The sequence below is a fragment of the Biomphalaria glabrata genome, chromosome 8, assembly GCF_947242115.1.
Source record: "Biomphalaria glabrata chromosome 8, xgBioGlab47.1, whole genome shotgun sequence".
NCBI classification, from domain to species: Eukaryota; Metazoa; Mollusca; class Gastropoda; family Planorbidae; genus Biomphalaria; species Biomphalaria glabrata.
Genome location: NC_074718.1, coordinates 2,545,823 through 2,571,158, shown reverse-complemented (window position 1 = coordinate 2,571,158; position 25,336 = coordinate 2,545,823). Strand labels below are relative to the sequence as shown.

The 25,336-nt window shown below is 34.5% G+C and overlaps 1 protein-coding gene across 5 annotated transcripts in view; it reads left to right on the top strand.

Annotated features, from left to right (window-relative positions):
- Window positions 1-5: 5 nt before the first annotated feature.
- LOC106062209 (cytoplasmic dynein 2 heavy chain 1-like) overlaps window positions 6-25,336 on the top strand; it is a 62,757-nt gene continuing 37,426 nt past the window's right edge. For 4 of the 5 annotated variants that reach the window (XM_056039284.1, XM_056039282.1, XM_056039283.1 and 1 more), the window contains exons 1-32: window positions 6-130; window positions 1,090-1,373; window positions 2,213-2,359; window positions 2,468-2,627; window positions 3,748-4,011; window positions 5,099-5,331; window positions 5,493-5,815; window positions 7,019-7,175; window positions 7,979-8,154; window positions 9,755-9,950; window positions 10,866-10,974; window positions 11,412-11,560; window positions 12,298-12,536; window positions 12,918-13,146; window positions 13,250-13,377; window positions 13,786-14,029; window positions 14,488-14,637; window positions 15,037-15,239; window positions 16,398-16,553; window positions 16,670-16,781; window positions 16,984-17,154; window positions 17,789-17,947; window positions 18,435-18,658; window positions 19,458-19,590; window positions 19,709-19,793; window positions 20,318-20,463; window positions 20,763-20,882; window positions 22,088-22,241; window positions 22,810-22,930; window positions 23,667-23,806; window positions 24,185-24,303; window positions 24,913-25,095. In XM_056039284.1, coding sequence (XP_055895259.1) covers window positions 1,179-1,373; window positions 2,213-2,359; window positions 2,468-2,627; window positions 3,748-4,011; window positions 5,099-5,331; window positions 5,493-5,815; window positions 7,019-7,175; window positions 7,979-8,154; window positions 9,755-9,950; window positions 10,866-10,974; window positions 11,412-11,560; window positions 12,298-12,536; window positions 12,918-13,146; window positions 13,250-13,377; window positions 13,786-14,029; window positions 14,488-14,637; window positions 15,037-15,239; window positions 16,398-16,553; window positions 16,670-16,781; window positions 16,984-17,154; window positions 17,789-17,947; window positions 18,435-18,658; window positions 19,458-19,590; window positions 19,709-19,793; window positions 20,318-20,463; window positions 20,763-20,882; window positions 22,088-22,241; window positions 22,810-22,930; window positions 23,667-23,806; window positions 24,185-24,303; window positions 24,913-25,095 — 5,325 coding nt within the window. In that variant the 5' untranslated portion in view covers window positions 6-130; window positions 1,090-1,178. The remainder of the gene's footprint in view (window positions 131-1,089; window positions 1,374-2,212; window positions 2,360-2,467; window positions 2,628-3,747; window positions 4,012-5,098; window positions 5,332-5,492; window positions 5,816-7,018; window positions 7,176-7,978; window positions 8,155-9,754; window positions 9,951-10,865; window positions 10,975-11,411; window positions 11,561-12,297; window positions 12,537-12,917; window positions 13,147-13,249; window positions 13,378-13,785; window positions 14,030-14,487; window positions 14,638-15,036; window positions 15,240-16,397; window positions 16,554-16,669; window positions 16,782-16,983; window positions 17,155-17,788; window positions 17,948-18,434; window positions 18,659-19,457; window positions 19,591-19,708; window positions 19,794-20,317; window positions 20,464-20,762; window positions 20,883-22,087; window positions 22,242-22,809; window positions 22,931-23,666; window positions 23,807-24,184; window positions 24,304-24,912; window positions 25,096-25,336) is intronic. The other variant, XM_056039281.1, reaches the window with a different exon arrangement.

The following is a 25,336-nucleotide window of genomic DNA, read 5'->3' as shown; positions in this document are numbered from 1 at the left end:
TGTCATTTGTCTCTTAGGATATAATTGGTTTTCAGTCATAAGCCAATCCATAAGAAGAAAACAATCTTGCCAAAGATACATTCCTCAGCTGTAGCGTTTGTCTGTTGTCAAGTGTGTCAAAGAATGTTAGGTTAATCTTGCTTTCTTGCCAATTAAATACTTAGTCTAGATCTAGACTCTTATGTTCATTTCGTTGCATTCCAAGAAAGTCCATAAAATAAATATTAAAAATATAGATTACACACACTTTACTTTAATAGATTAGAATTAATACTATTATAATTATACGTCTATTACTAGTAAATAAATAATAGATCATTATAGATGTAGACTTGTTCCAGATTAGTAGGATCAAATGTCATCTCATGTTGTCAATTTATTGTTGACAACATTGTTGTAGATTCATGCTCATGAATCACTCACTGAATGATATGAATATTTATAATGTTTATAATAATAAATTGATATGATAAAAGTAGAGAGTAAACAATGTTTAAGTAATGTTTTCTTAACAACTTATTTAAGAAATTAAGTCAATGACTAATCGACTAATCAACTATTGGTAATTATAGGCAATAGGTCATTGTTAAAACTTTGACTTTGATAGACAACTAAAGTAAAGTTATCTTTTAACCATAGTAGATCTAAATATTTAATATCACTTTCCAAAAAATAAAGAAAAAAAATCTAGATCTAAGAGCCCATGTATAATTTTTTTTTATTGGGGGGTGGGGTACTTAGCTTTCTCATTAACTTTCATTGCAAAGATTCATTCCTCAGCTGTAGCATTTGATTGTTGTCAAGTGTATTAAGCTCATAGAATATCTATAAGCTTACTGGCTTTGATCTAGATCTAGAGATCTATATATTAATGTTCATGAAATTCAGATATGAAATTAGTTAGGGAAAGGAAAGGTGGTTGGCCATTGTACTGGCCTTGTAACAATTGGTCAGAAAAAGCAGATTAACTTTTGCATAATCTGACCTTACACTGCAAGGTCTGAAGGGGTACTTATTGTTATTATTTTTTTTTTGTGTGTAAAAAAACAAAACTGTCTGATTAGAAGATGAAAATTTTGTTTGTTTCAGTGATTAAAATAGGATCTATATAGTCAAATAATTGAAAGCTGATCCATGTTAGTTGAGATTCATCACTGTTGGCATCAATAAGCTTCAGGATGCCTGGAGATTCTAGAAAAGATTTTGTTTTGGTGACCACTGCCAACTACTTTGGCGTGATGGTCAATGATAGTGCAATCACAAATTTATTTAACAGTCCACCATTAAACAGCTTTCTTGATGATGGTAATGTCATGGTTCTTGCTGGAAAACTGGATCCCAAGAAAGACAAAAAGATTGATTTTTTAAACAAAGTAAGTTGTAGATTTAGAGATATTGTGGTCAAATGATGTAACACTTGGCTGTGAGAGTAAAAAGTTTGAAATTTAATTCTAGTTATGACTGGGATTAGATTTGGAATTTTTAGAACTCCGTCTCCCCTGCCAAAGTCCAACCTACTCTAATGGGTAGCTGACTTAGATTGGGGAAGTAAAGGCAGATGGTCATTATGTTGTCCAGATAACACCTTTATTAACTGTCAGCCATAGAAACAATGATCTGCCCCCATTGATTGCAAGGTCTGAAAGGGGTACTTTTTAAGTTGTAGATTTAGTGTGAGCCATTTAATATTGAAAACAAAAAACAAGTCCAATATAAACATGGACTATTGACTGTATATGATTGAACAATATGCAAAAGTGTTTAGAATGCTTTTGAGTATTCAGAAAGTGTAGGGTTATAAGATTTGCTTTGTTCTTATTATTAATCTAGGCTTAGCAATTTGAGCAGTATAGGAAAACTATTTTGTGTGTTTTGTTGAGTGATAAATTTAATATTGTCAGGAGATGAGCATATCTTTAAAAGTTGTTATTAGGCTGATTTTGTTTATTTTTCACAAAGTAGTACTTTGTATATACATCTAGTGACACAAGCATTTCAATGTAATGCAGAAATCCGAATACCAAAAGAGTGTTGAATAATTTAATAACCTAAACTTTGAAATGATAGAGTAAATATGTACACAGAATACTTAAGATATATTGATACAATGGAATGAATTGAAATAAAAATTTCAGATATAGAACTCTTAAAGTTTTAATGAACTAGAATTGTCCTATTTCGGTAGCAAGTAATTTTATTTGACTTCTCTCAGGTTGAGGCATCAGATTCCAAAGAGAGAGTGATCGTCTTTTTCAAGATACGCCCTGAGTCAATAACACCCGATAATCTCCAGGCCAATGTCATCGTCTCATCCATGATTGATTCTCCGCTCAATACTTTATATCATGCAGTTCAAAAGGTGTTTTATTTTTTTACCTTCTCATTAAATCTCTTTGTTGTACAATGTACATGTCTCAAAGTTTGTTTTGTTTTTCTCAACCATTTGGAATACTTTTTATTCGACCAGGTTTATGCCCCATTGCTGTTGGATGATGGGAAGTACAGCCGTAACATTGACCCCAAACTCCAAAGTTTATTGAGTGAACTAGAAGCGGGGCTTGGCTCTGCCATACGCAAACGAGATCCCAGTTTTAAAGGACGCACAGGGGAAGAGGAAAATCTGGGCAGTAAGTAAATTATCCAATTCTTTTGAGTGATAGTTCTAGAAAGTATGAATAACTTTTTGGTATTTAAACAACAGTGGATACTTTTAGTAAAAAAAAAAGTAAAGTTACCCCTTTCAGACCTTGTGGTCTATAGGGCAGATGATGTAAAGGTCATCTGTTTCTGTGGCCTACGGTAAACAAGGGTGTTATGTGGCCAGCACAACGACCAACCGCCTTTACTTTTCCCTAACTAATATCAGGTACCCATTAGAGCTGGGTAGACTCAGAGGCGCCCGAAGATCCCGGAATTAAAAATCCCAGTCTTCACCAGGATTCGAACCCCGGTCCCCGGTTCGGAAGCCAAGCGCTTTACCGCTCAGTCACCGCGCCTCCCTGATACTTATACTTTAATTAATATTTTAATGAAGAACAAAAATTTGTTTACACTAAATTAATAAATGGAGTTGTTTTAGGAATACTAATAAACAAGAAATTATTTTAAATTACTGGTATATATAATTTAATCTAGTTTTTTTTTAACATTGTTAGATATTTTAAACTGTTTAAAGTTATCCATATAACAACTGCCTGGTCATGTGGTATGTGCTTTGAACTGTTACCATGATGGTACAGGGTTTGAACCCTGTCCACTTCCATTCTCCGCTGTCTTGCAGAAGGTCTGAACTGGGATGTAATAATCTCTTTCTCTCCTAATTAACAATACCATCGTTGATTTTACCCCCATTGCATTAAATTAATTTTTGGTTGTATAAATGTTTATTTGTATTATATAAAAAAAGCATTCTTCTTTAACCCTATACCAAAAGTAACATTTTCTGATTACAAACAAAAAATGTTATTGAAGTTTAATCATAACAGGGTTGAATGTACAATTGTGAAACATGAACAATACTGATAGAACATGGACAATAATCACAGAGATAAAGAGTTAATAAAATTCCTTTTTAGGGGAATGTTTTTTTTTTTTTCTAATGCTTCATTATATTTGTTTGGTCAACATCAAAATACAATTTTGTAGAATTTTTCCAGATCCTATATTCATTTATACATGTTATACATGAGTTCATAGATATCATGAAACTCCATGATAAATAATCTTAATATTTTGTTTTCTTCTGAGGTATTTTAACGCCAATGGATGAATTTCAATACTGGCAAGACATGACCAGATCCAATGCAGGAGGTGGGGATCTAAGAGAGGCCGCAGAGAGTTACACTGAGCTTTTTGCCCCTATATCCAAAGATTATGGAGGACTGGATTCTTTGTCGTTGCAAGATGGCATGGAACTAGTGGAGATAACCCAGGACACACTGGATGACCTGTGGAAGCAGGGAAGCCCACCTTACCCTGAACACAGAATGAGACATCTTATGGAAATTATTGGTACTTTTTGACATACATTTTGTTCTATTACTTGTTATTTGATGTTGTCATGAATTATATTATCATGTACTCAGGTTCTATAAGTTACATTATTTTTATATTCTTTGTGATGACTGGAAAAACAACGTTTAGTTTATAGAATGATTGAAGGGGCAGTGACTGAGTGGTAAAGCGCTTGGCCTCCGAATCTAGGGTTCAGATTTAAATCCTGGTGAAGACTGGGATTTTAAATTTCGGGATCTTTAGGAGGCCATTGAGTCCACCCTGCTCTAATGGGTAGAAATTAGTTGGGGAAAAGTAAATGCAGTTGATTGTTGTGCTGGCCTCATGACATCCTGGTTAACTGTGGGCCACAGAAATAGATGATCTTTAAATCATTTGCTCTATAGATGGCAAGGTTGGAAAAGAAAACTTTACTTTTTTACTTATAGAATGATTAGATATTAATCTCTCATCTCTAATTTTCTACTTGGTTGTCAATGATGTGACTCCTTCAGATGTCTATAATGAATGATGTAAAAACAAAATACTTTTGAGACTTCATTCAGAATAGAGCTCTTATAGAGAGACTTGAACTGTTCTTCTTTTTATTTGCTAATAATTAAATGTTGTGAGGTTTTACAACTTGTGAAGTCTCAAAATATACTTCTATTTATTGTTGCGAACATGCCAAGGATAATTTTGTTTGATTGATTTACATGGTAACTAGAAAATAAATCACAGTGCTATGCATTTTGGACTGTTGTCAGGATGATGCCAAGTTTAAACCATGCCTGCTGTTTTGCAGAATATTTGTGGTATTAAGTAATAAAACACTGTGTCATTTAGATCTAGTTATAATATTAATTAATGTATGCGAATAATTAAATAATTTAAGTATTGAAGTAGATCAATTAAAAATGAGAGAAAATTAAGTTTTGACTTTTTCTAATGCACATGACAACGTTTAGTTGACTGGAAGAGTGACTCATACACAGTGTGATCATTATATCTATTGAAAGTATTTGAATATTTCAATTCAATTTTATTGTTTTATTTAAATAATGTTATAATTTCATTGTATCATGTGTTTTTGTAACACTTGTAGCTGGCTCCCTTGGTCGCTATGTCCAACAGAAACTGGCCTCTGTGAATATGTGGACTGGTCAGTTTAGCTCAGTGAGAGAGTCCCTCAGGATGGGTGTTTCACTCTGTGAGCGATGGACCACAGCCTGTGAAACATTGACATCACAGTTCTGGAAAAGATACGGACCTCATCCTTGGAAAGGAGAGACTTGCAAACCAAAAACTTTAGTCAAACTGGGCGCTAGACTTGAAGAGGTTTGTACAGACCATCTACTTACTAGTATTGCATCAATTATGTGTCGACATGTCTTTCATAAACTTTATTTATTATAATACTCTATTGGCACATCCTCTTCTAAACATTGCCAGTGTGACCTAAACTATAAATTCTGTTTTCTATTCTTTTGTTTTGTCAGATTCTGTCAATAAGAACTGTACATGAGCAGCTTCTGAGGCTTCTAACTGCCCAGGAACAAAAAGAGCTGAGTGTCTCTGAGGCATTTACTCCCTTTCTGGGGCTCAACCCCCTCCAGTACAATCCATACACACAGCCCCTGTGGGCGGCAGCTGTCCAGCAATATGAACGTTCCATGGAGCCCTCACAGCAGAGAATTGCTGGTAAACTACGGAATCAGTTCAGGCAGTTAGACCAGAACCCACAACAACTTCTGAGAGAGTTTCAAAGATATAAAGAGCTTGTTAGAAGGCCAACAATTACTAAGGAACTCATTGCAGAGAGGTATTCATATCATTTTCAAATGATTAGTCACACTTCAAAAGTCACTTTATAATTTATCTAATTAAATGATGCTTTGTAATAGAACAGAAAATCGTTTCCCACGATAAAGTTTCCCACGATAAAGACGTAAGATAGGAATAGTTAAGTTTCCCTTTCAGATCTTTTGATCTATAGGGCAGATGATTGTTAAGGCCTTCTGTTTCTTTAGCCAACAGTTAACGAGCAGGGTGTCATGTGGCCAGCACTATGACCAACTGGCTTTACTTTCTCCATCTATAGTCAGTCTTCCATTAAAGCTGGGTGGACTCAGGGGCCCCCTAAAAATCTGAAATTTAAAATCCCAGTCTTCATCGAGATTCAAACCCAGGACCCCAGGTTTGGAAGCCAAGTGCATAACCAATCAGCCACCCCCACCACCCTAAGATAAAAATATGCACTGAAAAAAATCACAAAAAACTTTTGTGTGTAGCTTAGTGGCATAAACTGCTTGAGGACCTAACCATGGGGCTATATTCAAATGCTTGTGTTGACAAGGAGTGTTTAATTAGGATTTGCATCTAGCCAACATCTAGTGTTTGAGAGTTCCTAAAGGCAGCAGGGAAAGCTTCTCCCAGATACTCTGGCTCACATGTCCACAAAAAGAGATTGACCAGTGCACACTTAGGATGCTGTAACATGAATCAAGTGCAATTTGTAAAAAGAAAAGTATCGTTATAATTTTCTACTCTACTGAACTAACCTTCTTTGGAAATAATATATTCATTATTCTTTCATTCCGTTTTGGTCATATGGTGGGGTCAGCCTCTAAACCCATGCTGAACACACATTCACTAGAACAAATAATTTTCTAATACTGTTTGATACACAAAATGTTGTGGCTGAGCATGTGATACGAGCTCTGGACTATCCTCCTGTTGTCTCAAGAGAAGAGATAGAGCAGCACGTGGCTAAATGTTGTTTGTTTACAATTGGTGAATGAGGTCCATTGGCCTGGATTCAAAGCCTGCCCTCTGCCACCCCCCTATCCTCCTGCTGGAGGTTGTGGCTATGGTGTAATTATTTTCAAAATTCATCCAAAACATTTAAACAAAACAGAAAAAAAAAAAAATTGAATTTTTCTGTGATCATCCTTATTAATTTTGTTGACTGTCTATTTCATTATTTGACTATAAAAAATGAATACAGTATATGAATTACTTGCAGAGAAACTCTCCTGGGTCAATTGATTACATTTGTGAGACAAGTGAATGAAGACTTCAACTCTTGCACTGGCAAAGGAGGAAAAGATCGTATTCCTAAAGGCAAAAACAACCCAGAAGTTGTCAACAATATCATCTATGTAAAACAGCTGGAGGCTAAGGTCAGTCTTTGAAAAATGTCTTAAACTGTTCAGTTTATAGTCCGTTGTCTTCACTTACCGGTTTAAAAAAAGATATACATTTCTTATTCCATATGCTAGGACTAATTCATACAAGTTCTTCTCTAGTGGCAGAACATGGTTGAATCAACCTAGAAAACCAATGTCTTAGAAGAGTTTTTCTAATTAATATGCATTACTAGACTGACACATTGATAAATATAGGACATTATTATCTTTTCCATTGAAGGAATATCTGTAATTAATAGATAAGATAGCAAAAATGAAGAAAGATGAATTGCTTGTTACAAATATGCTTCAGATTGATGAGACGAAGATGAATTGCTTGGTACAAATATGTTTCAGATTGATGAGACAAATATGAATTACTTGTTACAAATATGTTTCAGACTGATGAGACAAAGATGAATTGCTTGTTACAAATATGTTTTAGATTGATGAGACAAAGATGAATTGCTTGTTACTAATATGTTTCAGATTGATGAGACAAATATGAATTGCCTGTTACTAATATGTTTCAGATTGATGAGACAAATAGGAATTGCTTGGTACAAATATGTTTCAGATTGATGAGACAAATATGAATTGCTTGTTACAAATATGTTTCAGATTGATGAGACAAATATGAATTGCTTGTTACAAATATGTTTTAGATTGATGAGACAAAGATGAATTGCTTGTTACAAATATGTTTTAGATTGATGAGACAAAGATGAATTGCTTGTTACTAATATGTTTCAGATTGATGAGACAAATATGAATTGCCTGTTACTAATATGTTTCAGATTGATGAGACAAAGATGATTGCTGATGTCCTGCTGGGTGATCTAAATGGCTACCAAAAGTTTCAGAAAGACATGGAAAACTTAAAAGAAGATTTGCAGAACTGGCGCAGGGATCAGTTTGATGAATGGTCGCAAGAAATACAATCATTGATTGAAGACCAGCACAAGCCATTGAGGTTGTTTTTTATCTTTAAAAGTTTCAATATGTGAAAAGTGTATAAACTTTTTTGTCTTTGTCGTTATCTAAAAATAGCATTAAGATTTTTGTATGTAGAGATTAATCAAAAACATTAAATAAACAAAAACAAAATTCTTATTTAAACATTTCTAGATATTATTGTTTAATGTAATAATTGTTAAGAGTGACATTAAAATTAAACACATTCTAAGTAAAGATAGGCAGCTTAGTTTCAAAACAATGGATAATGATGATGACTTCCTTCAGTCGTAGAATGACTTTTGTTCATCTCATAGAACTTTGGTTCATCTCATGTGGTTCTGATCTTGTAGGTCTATGGTTACATCTATAGTATCATGACCAAAACAAAAGTGTTTAATGGCAATAATTTGGGAACATTTAGGATCATGTAAGATGTTTACCTCATCTCATTGCTTGAGTCTGATGTTCCTGGTTTATTCTCTTGTTGGGGCTTGCCTTTGTTACGAATCTCACTATCCAGGCTTTCTGCAAACTGCACCATACACCATCAACTTAAAGAACTTGACAACTCAGGGCTCCAAAATAACGTAACACTTTAATAGTTGAATAAATAACAGCCAGTACTGTACAATTGGCAGCACGTAACACAAGACTGTACAAATATCTCTCTGTTAATAGCCGTACCACCGTATCAACTCTTCCACTGGTCTCTTTGTCTTGTCTCGGACTTGTACTGAGCCATCGTAACGAACCGTAGATCTGGAAATTTTCTCCTGGTCTGATACCTTTGCTCTTTATATGGGGTCCCTGCTGGCCTTCTAGAACCGGACAGAACGTCGCTAGACCTTTCTGGGTGGTCATATGACTACATCCCTTGTGACGCTCCTGAGCTCTGTTCTTGACGCCGATCATTCCTGAACTGTCATGTTGACACTCGTCTCGGTTAACTGTCGTAACTCGTCACGGTTGACAGCTCATCTAGCACTGGCCTAGGGCGATTTGTGTCGGCTGACTACACACACACCACCACCCCCATCTGTGCCACCACCAGGTTTCATGACCAAAACAAAAGTGTTTACTGGCAATAATTTGGGAATATTTATGATTACCTCGTCTCATTGCTCTTGAGTCTGATGTTCCTGGTTTATTCTTTTGTTGGGGCTTGTCTGTATTTTGACACTTTTAAATCACTAGTTTCTTTCTTGAAAGATAATTTATTCTTGTGCTGCAGTTATCATTTAAGTGTGAAATTCAAGAAGTTTCCATGTAAAGTAGGGAATAGATTTGCTATTTCCTAGACACAGTACCTAGAAGAGGAAGACCACATTAAAGAAAGGACATGCTCGCCAGTGAATGAAACTCTATCAAATGCAAAGGACAGAGAGGAATGGAGAAAGTTGACAAATCTTGTGTGGTGCCCCAACAGTCCAACAGACTAAGGGATGGGTAAAAGTGAAGGCCACAGTAGGGAGAGGTTACTTCCTGCTTTGCATTGTAAAATCCTGGATTTTCTTCTTTGTGGGTAGCACAGCCTTTACATTCTATGTAAGGAGAATTTTAATTATTAACTCATTTGATATGCAAAACATTAAGCTGTTGTTTTTTTTTGTGTTCAGTCTTGAAACTAGTGGGAAGCTGATGGAACTGAATCACAAAGATGGGAAACTGAGAGTCAACTACAGTGACCGCCTGGTAACTCTCCTGCGTGAAGTTAGACAACTCAGCTCTATTGGGTTCAGTGTGCCTGCTAAGATACAACAAGTTGCTGAAACTGCCCAAAAATTTTACAGATATGGTGTGATTCTTAAACAGGTTAGTTGTACTACAATAAAGTTAGTGATTCTCAAACGGGGCCCTGTTTTTTTTTTCTTTTTATAATGCTATTAAATTTGCCCATAAGCTGATAATAATTTAATTTCCCTAGTACTATTAGTGCCCTTAAAGGGTTGCCTAAATCAGTTAGAAAAACCAATGATTTAAAAGAGTTTAAGTCTTTAGCATGCACGACTAGATTGAGTTTAAGCCTTTAGCATGCACTACTAGATTGAGTTTAAGTCTTTAGCATGCATGACCAGATTGAGTTTAAGTCTTTAGCATGCACGACTAGATTGAGTTTAAGTCTTTAGCATGCACGACCAGATTGAGTTTAAGTCTTTAGCATGCACGACTAGATTGAGTTTAAGTCTTTAGCATGCATGACTAGATTGAGTTTAAGTCTTTAGCATGCATGACCAGATTGAGTTTAAGTCTTTAGCATGCACGACCAGATTGAGTTTAAGTCTTTAGCATGCACGACTAGATTGAGTTTAAGTCTTTAGCATGCACTACTAGATTGAGTTTAAGTCTTTAGCATGCACGACTAGATTGAGTTTAAGTCTTTAGCATGCATGACTAGATTGAGTTTAAGTCTTTAGCATGCACGACTAGATTGAGTTTAAGTCTTTAGCATGCATGACCAGATTGAGTTTAAGTCTTTAGCATGCATGACTAGATTGAGTTTAAGTCTTTAGCATGCATGACCAGATTGAGTTTAAGTCTTTAGCATGCACGACTAGATTGAGTTTAAGTCTTTAGCATGCATGACCAGATTGAGTTTAAGTCTTTAGCATGTACTAGATTGAGTTTAAGTCTTTAGCATGCATGACTAGATTGGCGCATTATTGTTTTTGAAGAAATGTCTGTAATGTAATAAGATGATATAAAATAGAAATGTGTTGTTTTGTCTAGGTTGGAAATTTCTACAACACTATTGACCAACAAATGTTACCCAGCCAACAAGCCATGATGTTAGATTCAGCTCTGGCTTTTGAAAAATTAGTCAAAAATCCCAAAACGGGTGAGATTATTTGTTGTTCCTTTTTAAAAATTATCTTTAATAAATAAATATAATAATATTTCTATTGTTAGTAGTCAAAGCACCAGTCGGTGTTAAATGTACTGAATATGAAATGTTGATTTTTTTACAATCACCTCCCTTGACACCAGATATAAACAAGCTGTAATGTTATTTTTATTCAATTACATCTTTACCATAAAAATAACACATATTTAGATTGAATATGTAAGATGAAAAGTAACTGACAATATGAAAGACAGAGACCACAGTTATGTCAAATCTTTATTCAGAGATGGACTATAAAATCAAGAAAGTCACAGCAACATTGAGATGTACAAAAACATTAGTGCTACACTTGTTTTGATCTTACCATTACTAATATCTCACATTGTATTCTCTTGAATTTAGTTTTTAAATCTGTATTTGGTTACTCACAGGGGTCAAATCTAAAGGTGACAATGTTCAAGTCACCTGGGACAATCCTGAACAGTTGGAACACTACATCAAAAAACTTCAGACTGCCGCAGACAGACTCTCCACAGAGAACAGAAAACTAAGAAAAGTTCATTTTCAGATTTCTGATAAGGTAACACTTATGCTGGGCCTAGTAAATCTGAACATGTGCTGCCTTGCTTCTATATGCATTACATAAAAAGAGAAAGGTTTTGAGAGTCAGCACTGAGAAAAATTGGGGGATGGTAACTCTAAGGTAGATTACAAAACTTGTGAAGCTGATGATGAATATGTTGGGATTTTTAGCTGAGTGGCATAAACAACTTGGCTATCTACCTAACAGAATGTGACTTGACTTTGACTCTTGATGAAATACAGTGATTCGTCAGTGAGATTTTAGTCAGGCGAAAGCCTCTAAAACCTTCTCCAAAGTGCGCTTCTCTCACCCCCACTCCAAACATCTCCACAAAAGAGATTTGAGCAGAGTGCACTGAGCAGGCAAGATTAAGTAAACTGAGCTTACTAGAGTAGGAAAATAATGCTATCTTTCTTATAAATAGTCAACATTGGTTTAATTTCAATGAAAGTTAACATTTCGTACATCTTCATAAAAAGTAAACATTTGTAACATCAAGAGGCCGATATAAGACATTGGCCCCAAATCACTCCAATAGAAAGAAAACTATATGGAGGCTCCCTGATTTGGAAACCACTGCGCAGTTCATCTCATGTATTGGTCTAGTCATATGAACGCTCCAACATAACAATGAGAACGAGGAAGAAGAAAAATGAAGTAACATCAATGTCTTCATTGCTTTTGTATTCTGCAAACAAACAACCAAATGTATGTATATCATTTTTTGTTCCCAGGTCCAGGAACTAATGTCTGTTGATTTATTGAGACAGCAGCAGCGCTGGAAAGATGGCTTGATGGACATACGTCATATCATGGCCAACTTGGTCCAGCAAGGGTTTGCTAGTGAGAATATGACCCCATGGAAGTCTCACTGGGACCGACAGCTGTACAAAGCTTTAGAACATCAGTATCTCATGGGTCTGGAAGCATTGAATGAGAACCTTCCAGAAATAAGAGTTGAACTGACTTACAGGTGAGTCTCTGTCAAAACATTGAATGCTATCTGGTTACATTATTAGTAAACTTTGTATGTGCATCAAGGATTGTCCTTTTCAGTCAAATCATGAGCAGTTGCAAAGAGAAAAGATAATCTCTCTTGATGTAAATCTTGATTTAAACTTTTTGTCCTCAGGATCATATATTTGTATATTGATACTAAAGGGAAGTGCAGATAAAGTTTTCTTAACTCTTAAAGTCTTCCTCTAATAATATTTGCAGATATCTCATGGCTCGATTATACATTTTCTAAATAATATAATCTTTAATAATCTTAAGTTATCTTCTTAATGTATTTTTTTTCTTAAAATAATATTTTCTTAATAATAAATATTTTAAAACTCTTTCTGAACTCAAGACAACAGAAGCTCCAGTTCAGACCTCCATTTGAAGAGATCAAAGCTAAATATTTCAGAGAAATGAAAAAGTTCATCAGCATTCCTAACCATTTTAAAGGGGTAGGTGATGGTGGACCAGATCTTATTTTCCCAGCAATCATTGACAGGAATGGCCAGAACTTTATCACATGTTACCGTAAAGCCAACCAATTGTTTACCAGACTGGCTGCAGTGGAAGATCAGTTTAAGGTATTCATTCAATTTCATTTGTAAATATACGTTTTTTTTTACTAATTGTTTTAATTCTCTTATGTGGATTATGACTTGTATCAAATAAACTTTTTGTCTGTAGGACTGGGTCGTGCTCGGAGCCATTGACCTTGACCAGTTTGTTGAAGATAATTTAAAAGAACTTGTGGATTGGGAAAAAAACTTCAGGGCATTAAAAGGCAGAGGTAGAGATGCTGAGAAGCTTCCAAAGTAAGCAACTTTTGTGCAAAATAAACATATTTCAACAACCATTCTGTGAACTTAATTTGCAGGCTTAATTATGTTGTAATTTAAATGTAATATTTGGTAAATTAGAAATTAATAATATAACAACAAAAAAATCCTAAATATATTGAAGAGTTTTAATTTAAAATGAGTGTTGTATTCTGTCAAGGTGCTAAAAATCTTTAATATTTTGATGAATTAAAAATATGCAAGCAATGGTTTCTAGAAGATGCATGGGTCAACTTTCACTAGGTCAAGCATTTCTGATTGGCTCAAAATATTATTTAAATTTCAAGGCTGAGGAGTAAACGCTTTGATTGGTTGGAAAAAAATAAAGATGAAGTTAAAAGAATGATTTAGTTCTTAAAAAATTTTTCTTTCTTTTCTTTTCAGTGTTGTCAAAGTGGACTGTATCACAGTGAGCACAACTCCAGTCAAGTCTGTCATCGATGACCTGATCCAGAGACTGTTTGATGCACTTCTCAACTCTCTGCGCAAGTCTATTAACAAAGATGTCAGCCAGATTGATGGCTTTGTCTCCACGGCTACCGAGACACTGTCCCAGAGGCCTCAGACTGTGCAGGAGATTGGGGAGGCCAATGCTAAACACACTGAATTCATGGCAACTAAGAAAGAGGTAAATCTGTTAAGTCTTTATAGATAAGTTTATTGGCTATGAAGTGTTGAAGTGTAATAGACAACCAAATAGAAAAGTTTCTCTTTCAGACCTTATGATCTATATGGTCAGATGATGTAAAACTTGTATGTTTCTTTGATTGATGGTTAACGAAGGTGTCATGCGGCCAGCATAATGTCCAATTTCCTTTACCATCCAACTTATTGGAGTTTGGGTGGACTTAGAGGCATCCTGAAGTTCAAAATCCCAAACTTCACCAGAATTTGAACTTGAGACTCTCAGTTTGGAAAACTATTGCTTTCCCACTCAGCCATCATGCACTTATCATATAGGCAAGACTCAGACATTGAATATGCTAGAAATATTTAACTATAGGCCCTTCAAAAATGGACTTTGATGTCTTATTCAGCATAGAACTTTGATTTCTACATTTTGATTTATTTTTATTTCACTAACAGGTCAAGCCTCTTTTTGACAAAGCAGAAAGTAAAAATAAATTGCTTAGGTCAGTGGCAGGGGGTGGTGTGGAGTCCTTGACTCAGTTACAGAGCAGATGGGACAAGTTTGAGATTATGATGGAATCCCACCAGCTGATGGTTAAAGAGCAGGTCAGTTGTATCCAAACTAGTTATTGCTAATCCATGTAATGAAGTAAGACTAATGTGCATTAAATGGAAAAGATTTACCCATCCCTTTAAAAAAATGTTTGGCAACTTCTGCAATTAAAAGAAAAATATGACCACAGTAGTCTAATACTGGATTTTTTAATTTTTTTTTACAAGCAGAAGTGAATGAAACATTTTTTATTTTGAAATAAATGTATGTAATACAATTTTAAAAAAGACATTTTTCCCACTCTGCCATCATGCCTTCATCATATAGACAAGGCTCAGACATTAAAGATGTTAGAAATATTAAACAATAGGCCTTTAAAAAAATGGACATATGACCAATGTTAAGATACTCTTGTATTTAACTGGGATAATTATTTTTTGGACTATGGACAGGTGGAAGTGATGAAAAATAATGTGTTGGCCAGGGTCAAGGCCTTTCACCAAGAAGTGGAGAAATTTTCTGCCAGGTGGCACCAGCTGAAGCCAGGGAACGATGCACTGGAAGGCGACAAGGAAACTCTGGACAAAGCTGTAGCAGTCATCAAGGAGAAGCGCCAGGAGTTTGTCGAGATTGAAGAGAACATGAACAAAATTGTGTCAGTTAAGCTTTCACTTCCTTTTTTTTTTATATGTTTCTCTCCAACGGCAGTAATGCTTAGTATACAGTCCTGTCTATTGGACCATATTAAGATGTGATCACTTTGATCCTAACAAGCAGATTCCACTGTATAATATTTTATAGTAGCTCAAAAAAGATATTTTAAAATAATTTAAAGGGAAACTCCGATGGTTTTTCAAATTTGAGTTATTGACATATTTAAATTCTGCATAAAAAGTTGTAATAGTAAACATTTTACCATTTTTTATTTAAATGCTTAGAAACATTTATATTTAATAAATTAGTCAGTAAATTCTTGACATCTCAAAAAAAACGGGGTTCTGTGAGATTTTGTTTTAAGCTAGTTCATACGTCACTTCCATCAACAATACTGAAAGAGAAACTAGATCTGACCAATCATATCGCTTCATTCTTACAGTAGCTGTTAGGCTTAGTGACGGCCTAGTCCAGAGCTATGATACAGTTATATATATATACATGTATAGATAGATCTAAAAGCATTAGGATAATCAACTCGAGAAAAAGAGTAACATTTCATCTAAGCCTCTCTCTGTCCCAAGAAGTAAATAGATCGTGTGTCTGACAGATTCGAACAAACTGGTCAGTGTCAGGCTAGTCGAGACTATGTGTAGTCAGTCATGACAAGACAACCAAGCGATAGTGTTGTGTGTTGAGTGGTCTGGCGAGAAAATACACACTGCCGTGGTTAGTCAAGCATGTAAATCTACTTTTAATACACATTTTTTCTTTGCTTACAAAATCCTATATCTAACTGCATAGACCAAGATATATTTCGTTTACGAGAATGTAAACTTTGCTGTATGGTCTCTTGTTATACAATAAGTCAATAGATTAAAACACATTTGTGACGTCACATAGAAACCCGGTGAAAGTCTGACTGTTTTGGATGCGCAGGAAAATTACGTCGGAAAAACATCAATTACTAAGTTATTATTGCAAAGAAAAAAAAAAGAATCATATATTCATTATCTGTTCATATTATATCAAAAATTGTCAAAACCATCTGAGTTTTCCTTTAATTCATGATATTTGATATATCACACACAAAAAATAGTAAAATTTTACATTTTAATTAATGTTGGTGTGAATTCAATGTGCCACTTTGTCTCTCCAGCTCTGATTGTCAACATTTTGATCTGGAGAAGCCAGATTTTTCTGCAGTCGAAGACCTGAAAGCAGATATGGCTAGTTGTGAGGGAATGTGGTCTTTGTATGAAGAGTTTAACAGTGGGCTTCAAAATTTGGCTAAAGAAGACTGGATCTCCTTTAGGTATTTCCTATTTACTCTTTTTTCTTTATTTAGGAATCAGTTTAATTTTGTTCTTGCATGTTTTTATGTACATATAGTCCTTCAACTTTGGGTAAACTTTGAAACATATCTTCTAGATCTAAAGCTTACTTGTTTGAAGAGTTCCTTGGAAGTTGGTATGAGAAATTGAAAACAAGGGAAACAACCACCATGACAGTCAAAATATTGAAAGACATTGAAACTTACAAGGTAATTATATTTCTTTAAAAAAAAATTTTTTTTTTTTTGTTTTTTTTTTAAACAATGATGATACTACTGTTGAAAAAAAAAAGATTGACTCTGTTTTTTTTTTTTTTCTGTTTAGCTTCCTTTTTAACAATTATAACCTTTATGATGGCCATGTGCTTATGTTTTTTTTCTCTCCCATTTGTTTGTCTTTACTTAATTTCAGACTGTGCTTCCTGTTCTAAAATGGGTCAGAGGTGAACCTTTATCCCAAGATCATTGGCTAGAAATGTTCAGACTTCTGCAAATGCCAAGGGGGACTACTCTAGAGAAGCTAACTTTTGGACACATTCTGGCAGTCAGCGAGAACATCATTAGGAATGCTGAAGCCATTAAAGTAAATATTAGACATAAAACCTCATGAACTAATCCTGGCAGTGTTCATAATAATAATAGTAGCACATCTTTGTTATCCATGGGGAAATTTGTCTTACAATTCTGTGTTACACGTAACAAAAACATTACAGCCATATAGCATATGAAATGTTCATAACACATGTTCATTTCAACATCAGATATGAAATTGACATCAGAAAGTTGGGCTTTATTTGACAAGTCTATTGCTAAGTAGACAAAAGAGTTATTCTGTCTGTTTTATGATGTCTTGTATGTTCTTTCTAACAGTAATATGTTAAAATAGGTTTGGGTTGTTTTTTTTGGCTTAAATTCTTATAACTTTCTTTAATAAACTTTTCCTCAAATTGGTGTCAAATGTCAAATGATTTGTTGCCAATGATCTGACAATAAATTTCCTTATCAAATCTTGTTTCCAATGATCACTGAACTGAAATAATCTATTTTAGTTAAAAGTGAAGCCTCCCTAACAAACTGTTTGGCTAGGATCTTTTGGAAAAGCTTGACATTATTTATTGTTTGATATTACTATGTGGAATGTTAAAGATTTTTGACTGCATTCGTTTACCCAATGATATTTTGAGAAATTAGTAGCATTCGGCTCATTATAATTGCAGGAATTGAACCAACGAGCTCAAGGGGAGGTAACAATCAGAGAAGCCATACGTGAGCTAGAGTTATGGGGAGCTGGTGCCATTTTTGCTTTTACTGAATATGTCGACAGCAACAAGAATAAAATGAATCTGATCAAAGATTGGAAAGATCTTGTCAACCAGGTTGGTTCATTTTTGTAGACTGTTTATTAGATTCTACTAAAACCGATTTTATAAAGTTAAGTTTCCTTTTCGGAACTTACAATTTATGGGGCAGATGATATTAGGGTCATCTGTTTCTTTGGCCAATAGTTAATGAGCAGGGTGTCATGCGGCCAGCACAACGTCCAACTTTCTTTACTTTCCCCAACTTATGTCAAGTACCTATTACAGTTGGAAGGGCGCCCTTAAAATCCCGAAATTTAAAATTCCATCTTCACCAGATTTGAACCCAGGACCCAAGGTTTAGAAGCCTGGCGCTTAACCACTCAACCATCATACCCCAAGACAAAAAAACAAAAACTTTATTATCTTGAACGAGTGCAGCTTTGTGCACCATATTAACATCCCAATTTCTTTGGGTAGAAAAATATAATAATAATCCAAAGCTAAAATTATTATTTTTTTTACCTACGTTTATACACCTACTAATTATTATTTGTCTACATAGGTAGGTGACAATCAATGTCTACTGCAGTCATTGAAAGATTCCCCCTACTACAAAAGTTTTGAAGACAAAGCCTCAGTGTGGGAGCAGCGCCTGGCTGACCTGGATGAGTACCTGCACAACTTGAACCAGATTCAGCGTAAGTGGGTTTACCTAGAGCCCATATTCGGACGAGGAGCTCTTCCTAAAGAGCAGGGAAGATTCAAAAGAGTGGATGATGACTTTAGGTAATTAGATTTTTTTCTTAAGGGAGTCCTGAAAATGAGTGAAACGTTATTTGTGACTGATTGACTGTTATTGTATATGTATTGAATGGCCTGAATGTAAAATAGACTAATGTTGATATGCTCACTTATTTGTGTAAAAATCTCCCCATAACATTCCTCACATTGGGCAGCAAGCTCTCTTCGTAGAGATCTGTCACAAGTGGCTTAACATTCTATTCTCAGCTGCTATCTATGGATTGTAGGTCTTTTATGAAGTTGCAATGTCATATTTCTGCCTTTTCTTTTTTGTGATTTGTTTAAACTTGACTAGTGAGATTGTCTTGATGTTGATAAAATGATTTTCAATTTTTTTTTTTTATAATTAAGGAAATGTTGTGAAAGAATGCAAGGTCTCATGTTTAGTGTTAATTACATGAGGCTGATGGGCAGTGTGTTCATATTACATTAAAAAACTTGTAATGGATTGTGATAAAATTGTTGATACTTTTTGTTATATTTTTTTAACCTTGTGAGAATGTGTTCACAGCGTAGTGTGCTGTTGTCTAAGTGAAGTTGATGTGTTGTTTGAGTAAATAAAACCTTAATGTTAGATTTCTCTGACTTGTTCATTGTAATTGTTATTACATAGACTAAAAATTTATAAAAACTTTAACTCACAAAATTAAATAATAAAACATTGTAATTAATGGAAAATATTGAAAAATGTTTCAAGTCATTAAAAATAATCAAGTTAATTTGTTGCTTCTTGTAAGGCTGTTTCCTTTGTCTTCAAAACAAACCTTTGTTTGCTTCCATGTAGGGCCATAATGAGAGATGTCAACAGAGACAACCGAGTACTTTCATTGGTCAACCAATCTGGGCTGAGAAACTTATTGGTCACCATGCTGGATCAGCTTCAGCGCTGTCAAAAATCTTTGAATGAGTTCCTGGAAGTAAGAACATTTGGATTGTCTACCTTTGATTTAGCTTTCAAATTTTTCACCAATTTCTGGTTTTACAAATTTCCATTAGATATTATTTACATAACTTACATTTCCCATCTTTTTACAGGAGAAAAGGTCTCTCTTTCCTCGTTTCTATTTCATTGGAGATGATGATTTGCTGGAAATACTTGGACAAGCAACAAATCCGACAGGTTAGAAAATTTGAATTTTATCTCGTTTACAAAACAGAAGGAAGAAAAACAGTAAACCAAACTAATGTTTCAAGAGTTGAAAGTATTTATCTTGCTAGTAACAAATGTTTTTTGATCAGTGAAATGTGAAGGCTGCATAAATTAACATTTGTCAGGGGCAGGTAAGGCAATTGTTGCTATTTAGGTATGAAAGAGTCATTGTACTGGCCTCATGACACCCTGCTCTTGAACCTTTGGCCAAAGAAACAGATGACCTTAACATCATAGATCACAAGGTCTGAAGGGGGAAACTTTTACATTAAACCAAAATTTTTTAACTCTTTGAATGTTATGTGAAATATCACTTGTAATCTAATTACTTAATCTTGGAGACTTTTCACTAGTTTGGTTCTAATGAAAACTATAAATGAAAAGCATGCCTCAAACTTTATACAAACCTTTTTTGATTATTTTTTTTATTTACTGTATAGAAAATTTATGCTTCATTAATTTTTTAATTTATTTTTTTTTGTCAATGCATCCAGTGATCCAGTCCCACTTGAAAAAATTATTTGCTGGCATTCACTCTGTGGACTTTGATGAAGACAACAGTCATATAGTAGCCATGAAATCTTTGGATGGAGAGGTGGTTCCTTTGAAAAGGAAGGTCAAGGTCACTTCTGATGTGGAGGTAAATTAGTCTTTTTCTAAACTCTCTCTCCTCAAATGAAAAGAAAGATGATTAAAAAAAAAAAGCATCCTTTTAAAAATTTGCATTAAAAGATATACACACAAATATATCATTTTAAATATTTAGTTTGTAAAGTGGATTTGATTTTATATTTTGCCTGTATTGAAATTTTAAATCCAGTAATGATCCAGTATTTAAAACTTTTTAATACTAATTTATATACATAATTTAATGAACTGTTGTAGTCTTGTAGTTTTCTGTTTAACTACTTAGATGAACAACAATGCTTACTCCCTCAGGTTTGGCTAGGCAAACTGGCAGATGAGATGAAAGATACATTAAAAGAGTGCCTGATGCTTTGTTTGAAGGATGCCAAGACAAGTCGTGGTGGCCTTGACCCACAAAAATACCCATCACAGGTATATACTCTAGCCTGCAGTTGTTTTTTGTTGTCATTCTGAACTGGCAAGTCAAGTGTTGTTTTTTTTCTTCTACATCAGCCTTTATTTCCAGTAGTTTTTCTTGCCATTTGTATATTAAATGCAATATAATTGTTAATTCTTAAAGTTTTATCTCTAGATGATTTCTATTGCTAAATTATTTCATTTTTCAGTAGCTTATAATCTTCATTTCTAATGATATTATTATCTAATTAGCTCACTTTGCTAAATATTGGAAAGTATCAATTTGGCTGAGTTCATTAATACTAGTGAGATATTTCATCTCTTAATATAGCTAAATCTGGTTACTCAGGCTACTGGTTTATTGGATTAGCCACTTAATTCATACTGAATCCTATACTGAAACAAATCCTATTATACTGTTGAATCTGGTTAATTAGACCATCCAGTTATTAGGACACAAAACTCTTGTGTCGTGGTGCCTTTCAGTTAACCAGATTCAACTGTGGATCTATTTGAACATCTCATTCACTAGATGTTCTTTACCACACAAACCAAAGAGATCTTTCTAGACATTTTTTAAAAGTTTTTCTGTGCTGACTTTCAGGGTTCTATTTATATATATATATGCTGCTGCTCTGCTGCTGCTTGTCTCTTGTCTTGTTGTGTTTCTTAACTTAGTTCCTGTGGCTCACTAGGGGTTTCTTGAATACTAAATAATACTTGCTTGATACTTTCTTGGTTACTCAATTATAAGTCATCAATACTTGCTTAACTCAAATACGAACACTTAATATACATCAACTCTAACTCCTTATATTCATGAATATCGATAATACTTTAATACTTAATAAAGCTTACAATTATATCACTCTTATGAAATAGTAATACACAAAACACCAGTCCAGGAAGTAAACGTCCAACCTTCCTGGACCGGGAGCAAGACCTTACTGACTTAACACATTCTCTCGCACATTCAACGAAGACTTAATCACTCAGTTCACAACACGTGCAACACTTCGCATTCATAACAAGGGGATATAACAATCACACCAAAATATCAAACTAATATTCATTCTCGCCATACCTCTCCCTGACATTCACTAGATGTTCTTTACCACACAAACCAAAGAGATCTTTCTAGACATTTTTGTAAAGTTTTTCTGTGCTGACCTACCAAGTAGGGCATCAGATTGTTCAATGTGTTTTTTGAACATTCTCAGATCTTGTGTTTGGCAGAGTACATCAAGTTTACAGAAAGCTGTGAGGAGGCCATCAGGAAAAACAGCTTGAGAGACCTTCAGAATGAGGTCATGGGTCAACTGGAAGGTTATACCAATGTGGATTTAGAAGGAGTTCAAAGCACAGAAGCTAATGGTAATTTATTAATTGAGATAATTAAATGATCAAATTATTTCATTTTCCCACATGAATATAATGTGTTAAAAAGTTGGAAATAAAATATTCTTATATAAAGTTTAATAAAAGTAATGGTACCCTTTTCAGACCTTCAGATGATGTAAAGCTTATCTGTTTTTATGTCTGATAGTTAATGAGGGTGTCATGTGGTCAGCACAATGACCAACCACCTTTACTTCTTTAACTTTAAAACAGGTACCCATTAAAGTTGGGTGGCCTCAAGAGCATATATAAAATTCTGTAATTCAAAGTAACAGTCTTCACCTGGATTTAAACATGTTAACCCCCCTCCCTTCAGAATCCAAGCCTTATGCCACCCAGCCACCAACCGCCTCATATTAATGTATAGTTTTTGAAAGCCACTTGAAATAGACATCATCTGTTCATCATTTGTTTGTGATGGTGTTGCGTTTTTTTCAACAAAGAATTTTGCTGATTTTATTGGTTTTACCAATTTTTAAAACAAACTTATATTTTGTGTTTCATTCTTGAAAGTAACATTTCTATTGTGACGCTTGCTCTCTAGTTCTCCAGTTGAAATTGAAAGCTTTGATCTTAGACACAATCCACAACATGGATGTAGTGGACCAGCTGGTGGCAGCCAATGTGAAATCAGTCCAAGAGTGGCAGTGGCAGAAACAGCTCAGGTTAGTTTCAAGCTTCTATTATTGTTAGCTGTTAGTGAGTTTCACGAGTAGCTTACATTGAAAATTGTACAGTTTATTAGAAATTCTTTCCTTTTTTGTCCATTTAAATACAATTTGTGTGTGATCTAAATTCATTTTTACGTGGCTGAGTTGTAAAGTGTGTATGTCAAACCGAGGGGTCCAGTGTTCAAATCCTGGTATACACTGGGATTGTGAATTTTGGGATTTTTAGGGTGCCTCTGAGGTCACCCAACTTTAATGGGTGCCTGACATTAGTTGGGGAAAAATAAAGATAGTTGGTCATTGTGCTGTCCACATAACACCCTTGTTATCCATGGGCCACAGAAACAGATGAATTTTACATCATCTGACCTATAGACCACAAGGTCCGAAAGGGAACTACACTTTTAAATCCATTATAACTTTCCTTTGAATAATTTTTTTTTATTACGACAAAGACAATTAGATGTCCTTGGGTTTGAACCACACCTACTACTATCCACTGCTGTTTTGATGGAAGTTTGGGCTGGGATGTAATTGTCTTAATTCTGAAGGAACATCCAAAACATTTAAAACAAAGAAACATATTTTTACAAAACTTCATTGTGCATGCAATAATTGTTTTTCAAACTTTCGCCAACATTGAGAGAGTATATTGTAATTTCTTTCAAGAGACAAGACCTAAAACAACATCATGTTTATTAATAAAAAATTGTTCTTATTTTTCTACTGCTAGATATTACATTCGCAAAGATGGTGTGTGTGTCATGCAAATGGTGGACTCTGAATTTGAATACACTTTTGAGTACCAAGGCAACGCTGCTAAACTTGTCCACACTCCATTGACTGATAAATGTTACTTGACTTTGACTCAAGGTAAGTCACTGTAACTCTCCAATGACTGATAAATGTTACTTGACTTTGACTCAAGGTAAGTCACTGTAACTCTCCAATGACTGATAAATGTTACTTGACTTTGACTCAGCAAAAGTCATTGCATCCATGTAATACATTGAAATTGTGGCTAAAAAGTTACATAAAAATAAACTTTGTTTTATCCTAGAGGAACTTCACTTTACATTTAAGAAAATATTACAACATAGCAGACAATATGTACATAAATATTACAGTTTCTCTCAAACAGTATAAGCAATAAACTTTAAAAAATGATATCATTGCCAAAAAAAAAAACACCCTTGAATATCACTTTTTGAAAATATGAACATTTATTGTAAGTTTTTGATATGTTTCCAGGTATGCACATGGGTCTAGGAGGGAACCCATACGGCCCTGCTGGTACTGGCAAAACTGAGTCAGTCAAAGCTTTGGGGGGCTTGTTTGGTCGTCAAGTGTTAGTCTTTAACTGTGATGAGGTAAAGCTTTCTAAAAAAAATATTTTCACTACTACTCTTTTTTTTTTGTACTACTAGATTGGTATCTTTAAAATTTTCAAGTCATGAAATAGCCTCATAAGGAACCTTTAGTAGACCTGATTTTTTTATCTTTATAGTTGAGTGAAAAAAGAGGTGCAGTGGCTAAGTGGTAAAGCACTTGGCTTCCAAACTGGGGGGGTTCAAATCCTGGTGAAGACTGAGATTTTTAATTTCAGGATCTTAAGGGTGCCTCTGAGTCCACCCAGCTCTAATGAGTACCTGACATTAGTTAAGGAAAAGTAAAGTCGGTTTGTCTTTGTGCTGGCCACATAACACCCTTTGTTAAATATGGGCCACAGAAACAGATGACATTTACATTATCAGATGACCTTTACATCATCTGCCCTATACATTGCAAGGTCTGAAAGGGGAACTTTTACTAGTTGAATAAAAGGGAAATTTATCTGTTTTTATCTTTAGATCTTTTTTTCCTCAAATGTTTTTTAATCATCTATTAAAACATGGATATTATCTGAAAATAGATATCTTATTAAAATATATATTAGTTCATTAGGGTATCAATGTTCTTTACATGTATTCCTTTTATAGGGTATTGATGTGAAGTCCATGGGAAGAATATTCATTGGTCTAGTGAAATGTGGTGCCTGGGGTTGTTTTGATGAGTTCAATCGTCTTGAGGAAGCTGTGCTGTCCGCTGTCTCCATGCAGATTCAAGTCATACAGGACGCCATCAAAAACAAAGCCAAAGCTATAGAATTGCTGGAAAGAAATGTAAGCTTTTAGTTCAACTAAACATGATTATGTTAAGTCTGTATTGTTCTGCTGACTTTGATTTCTGTTGCTATGTAATATGAAAATATATTCTTTACAGTGTAAACAAAACACACTTGTCTTACTTTTGTTTGTTTTTTAAAAGAAAATTGTAAAAAAAAAAGTGAATGTTGTAGTATTGCCATTTCTCTGTATCAGGCTCTCTACAAAAAAAATTTTCACTACTACATAACCAGCTCAA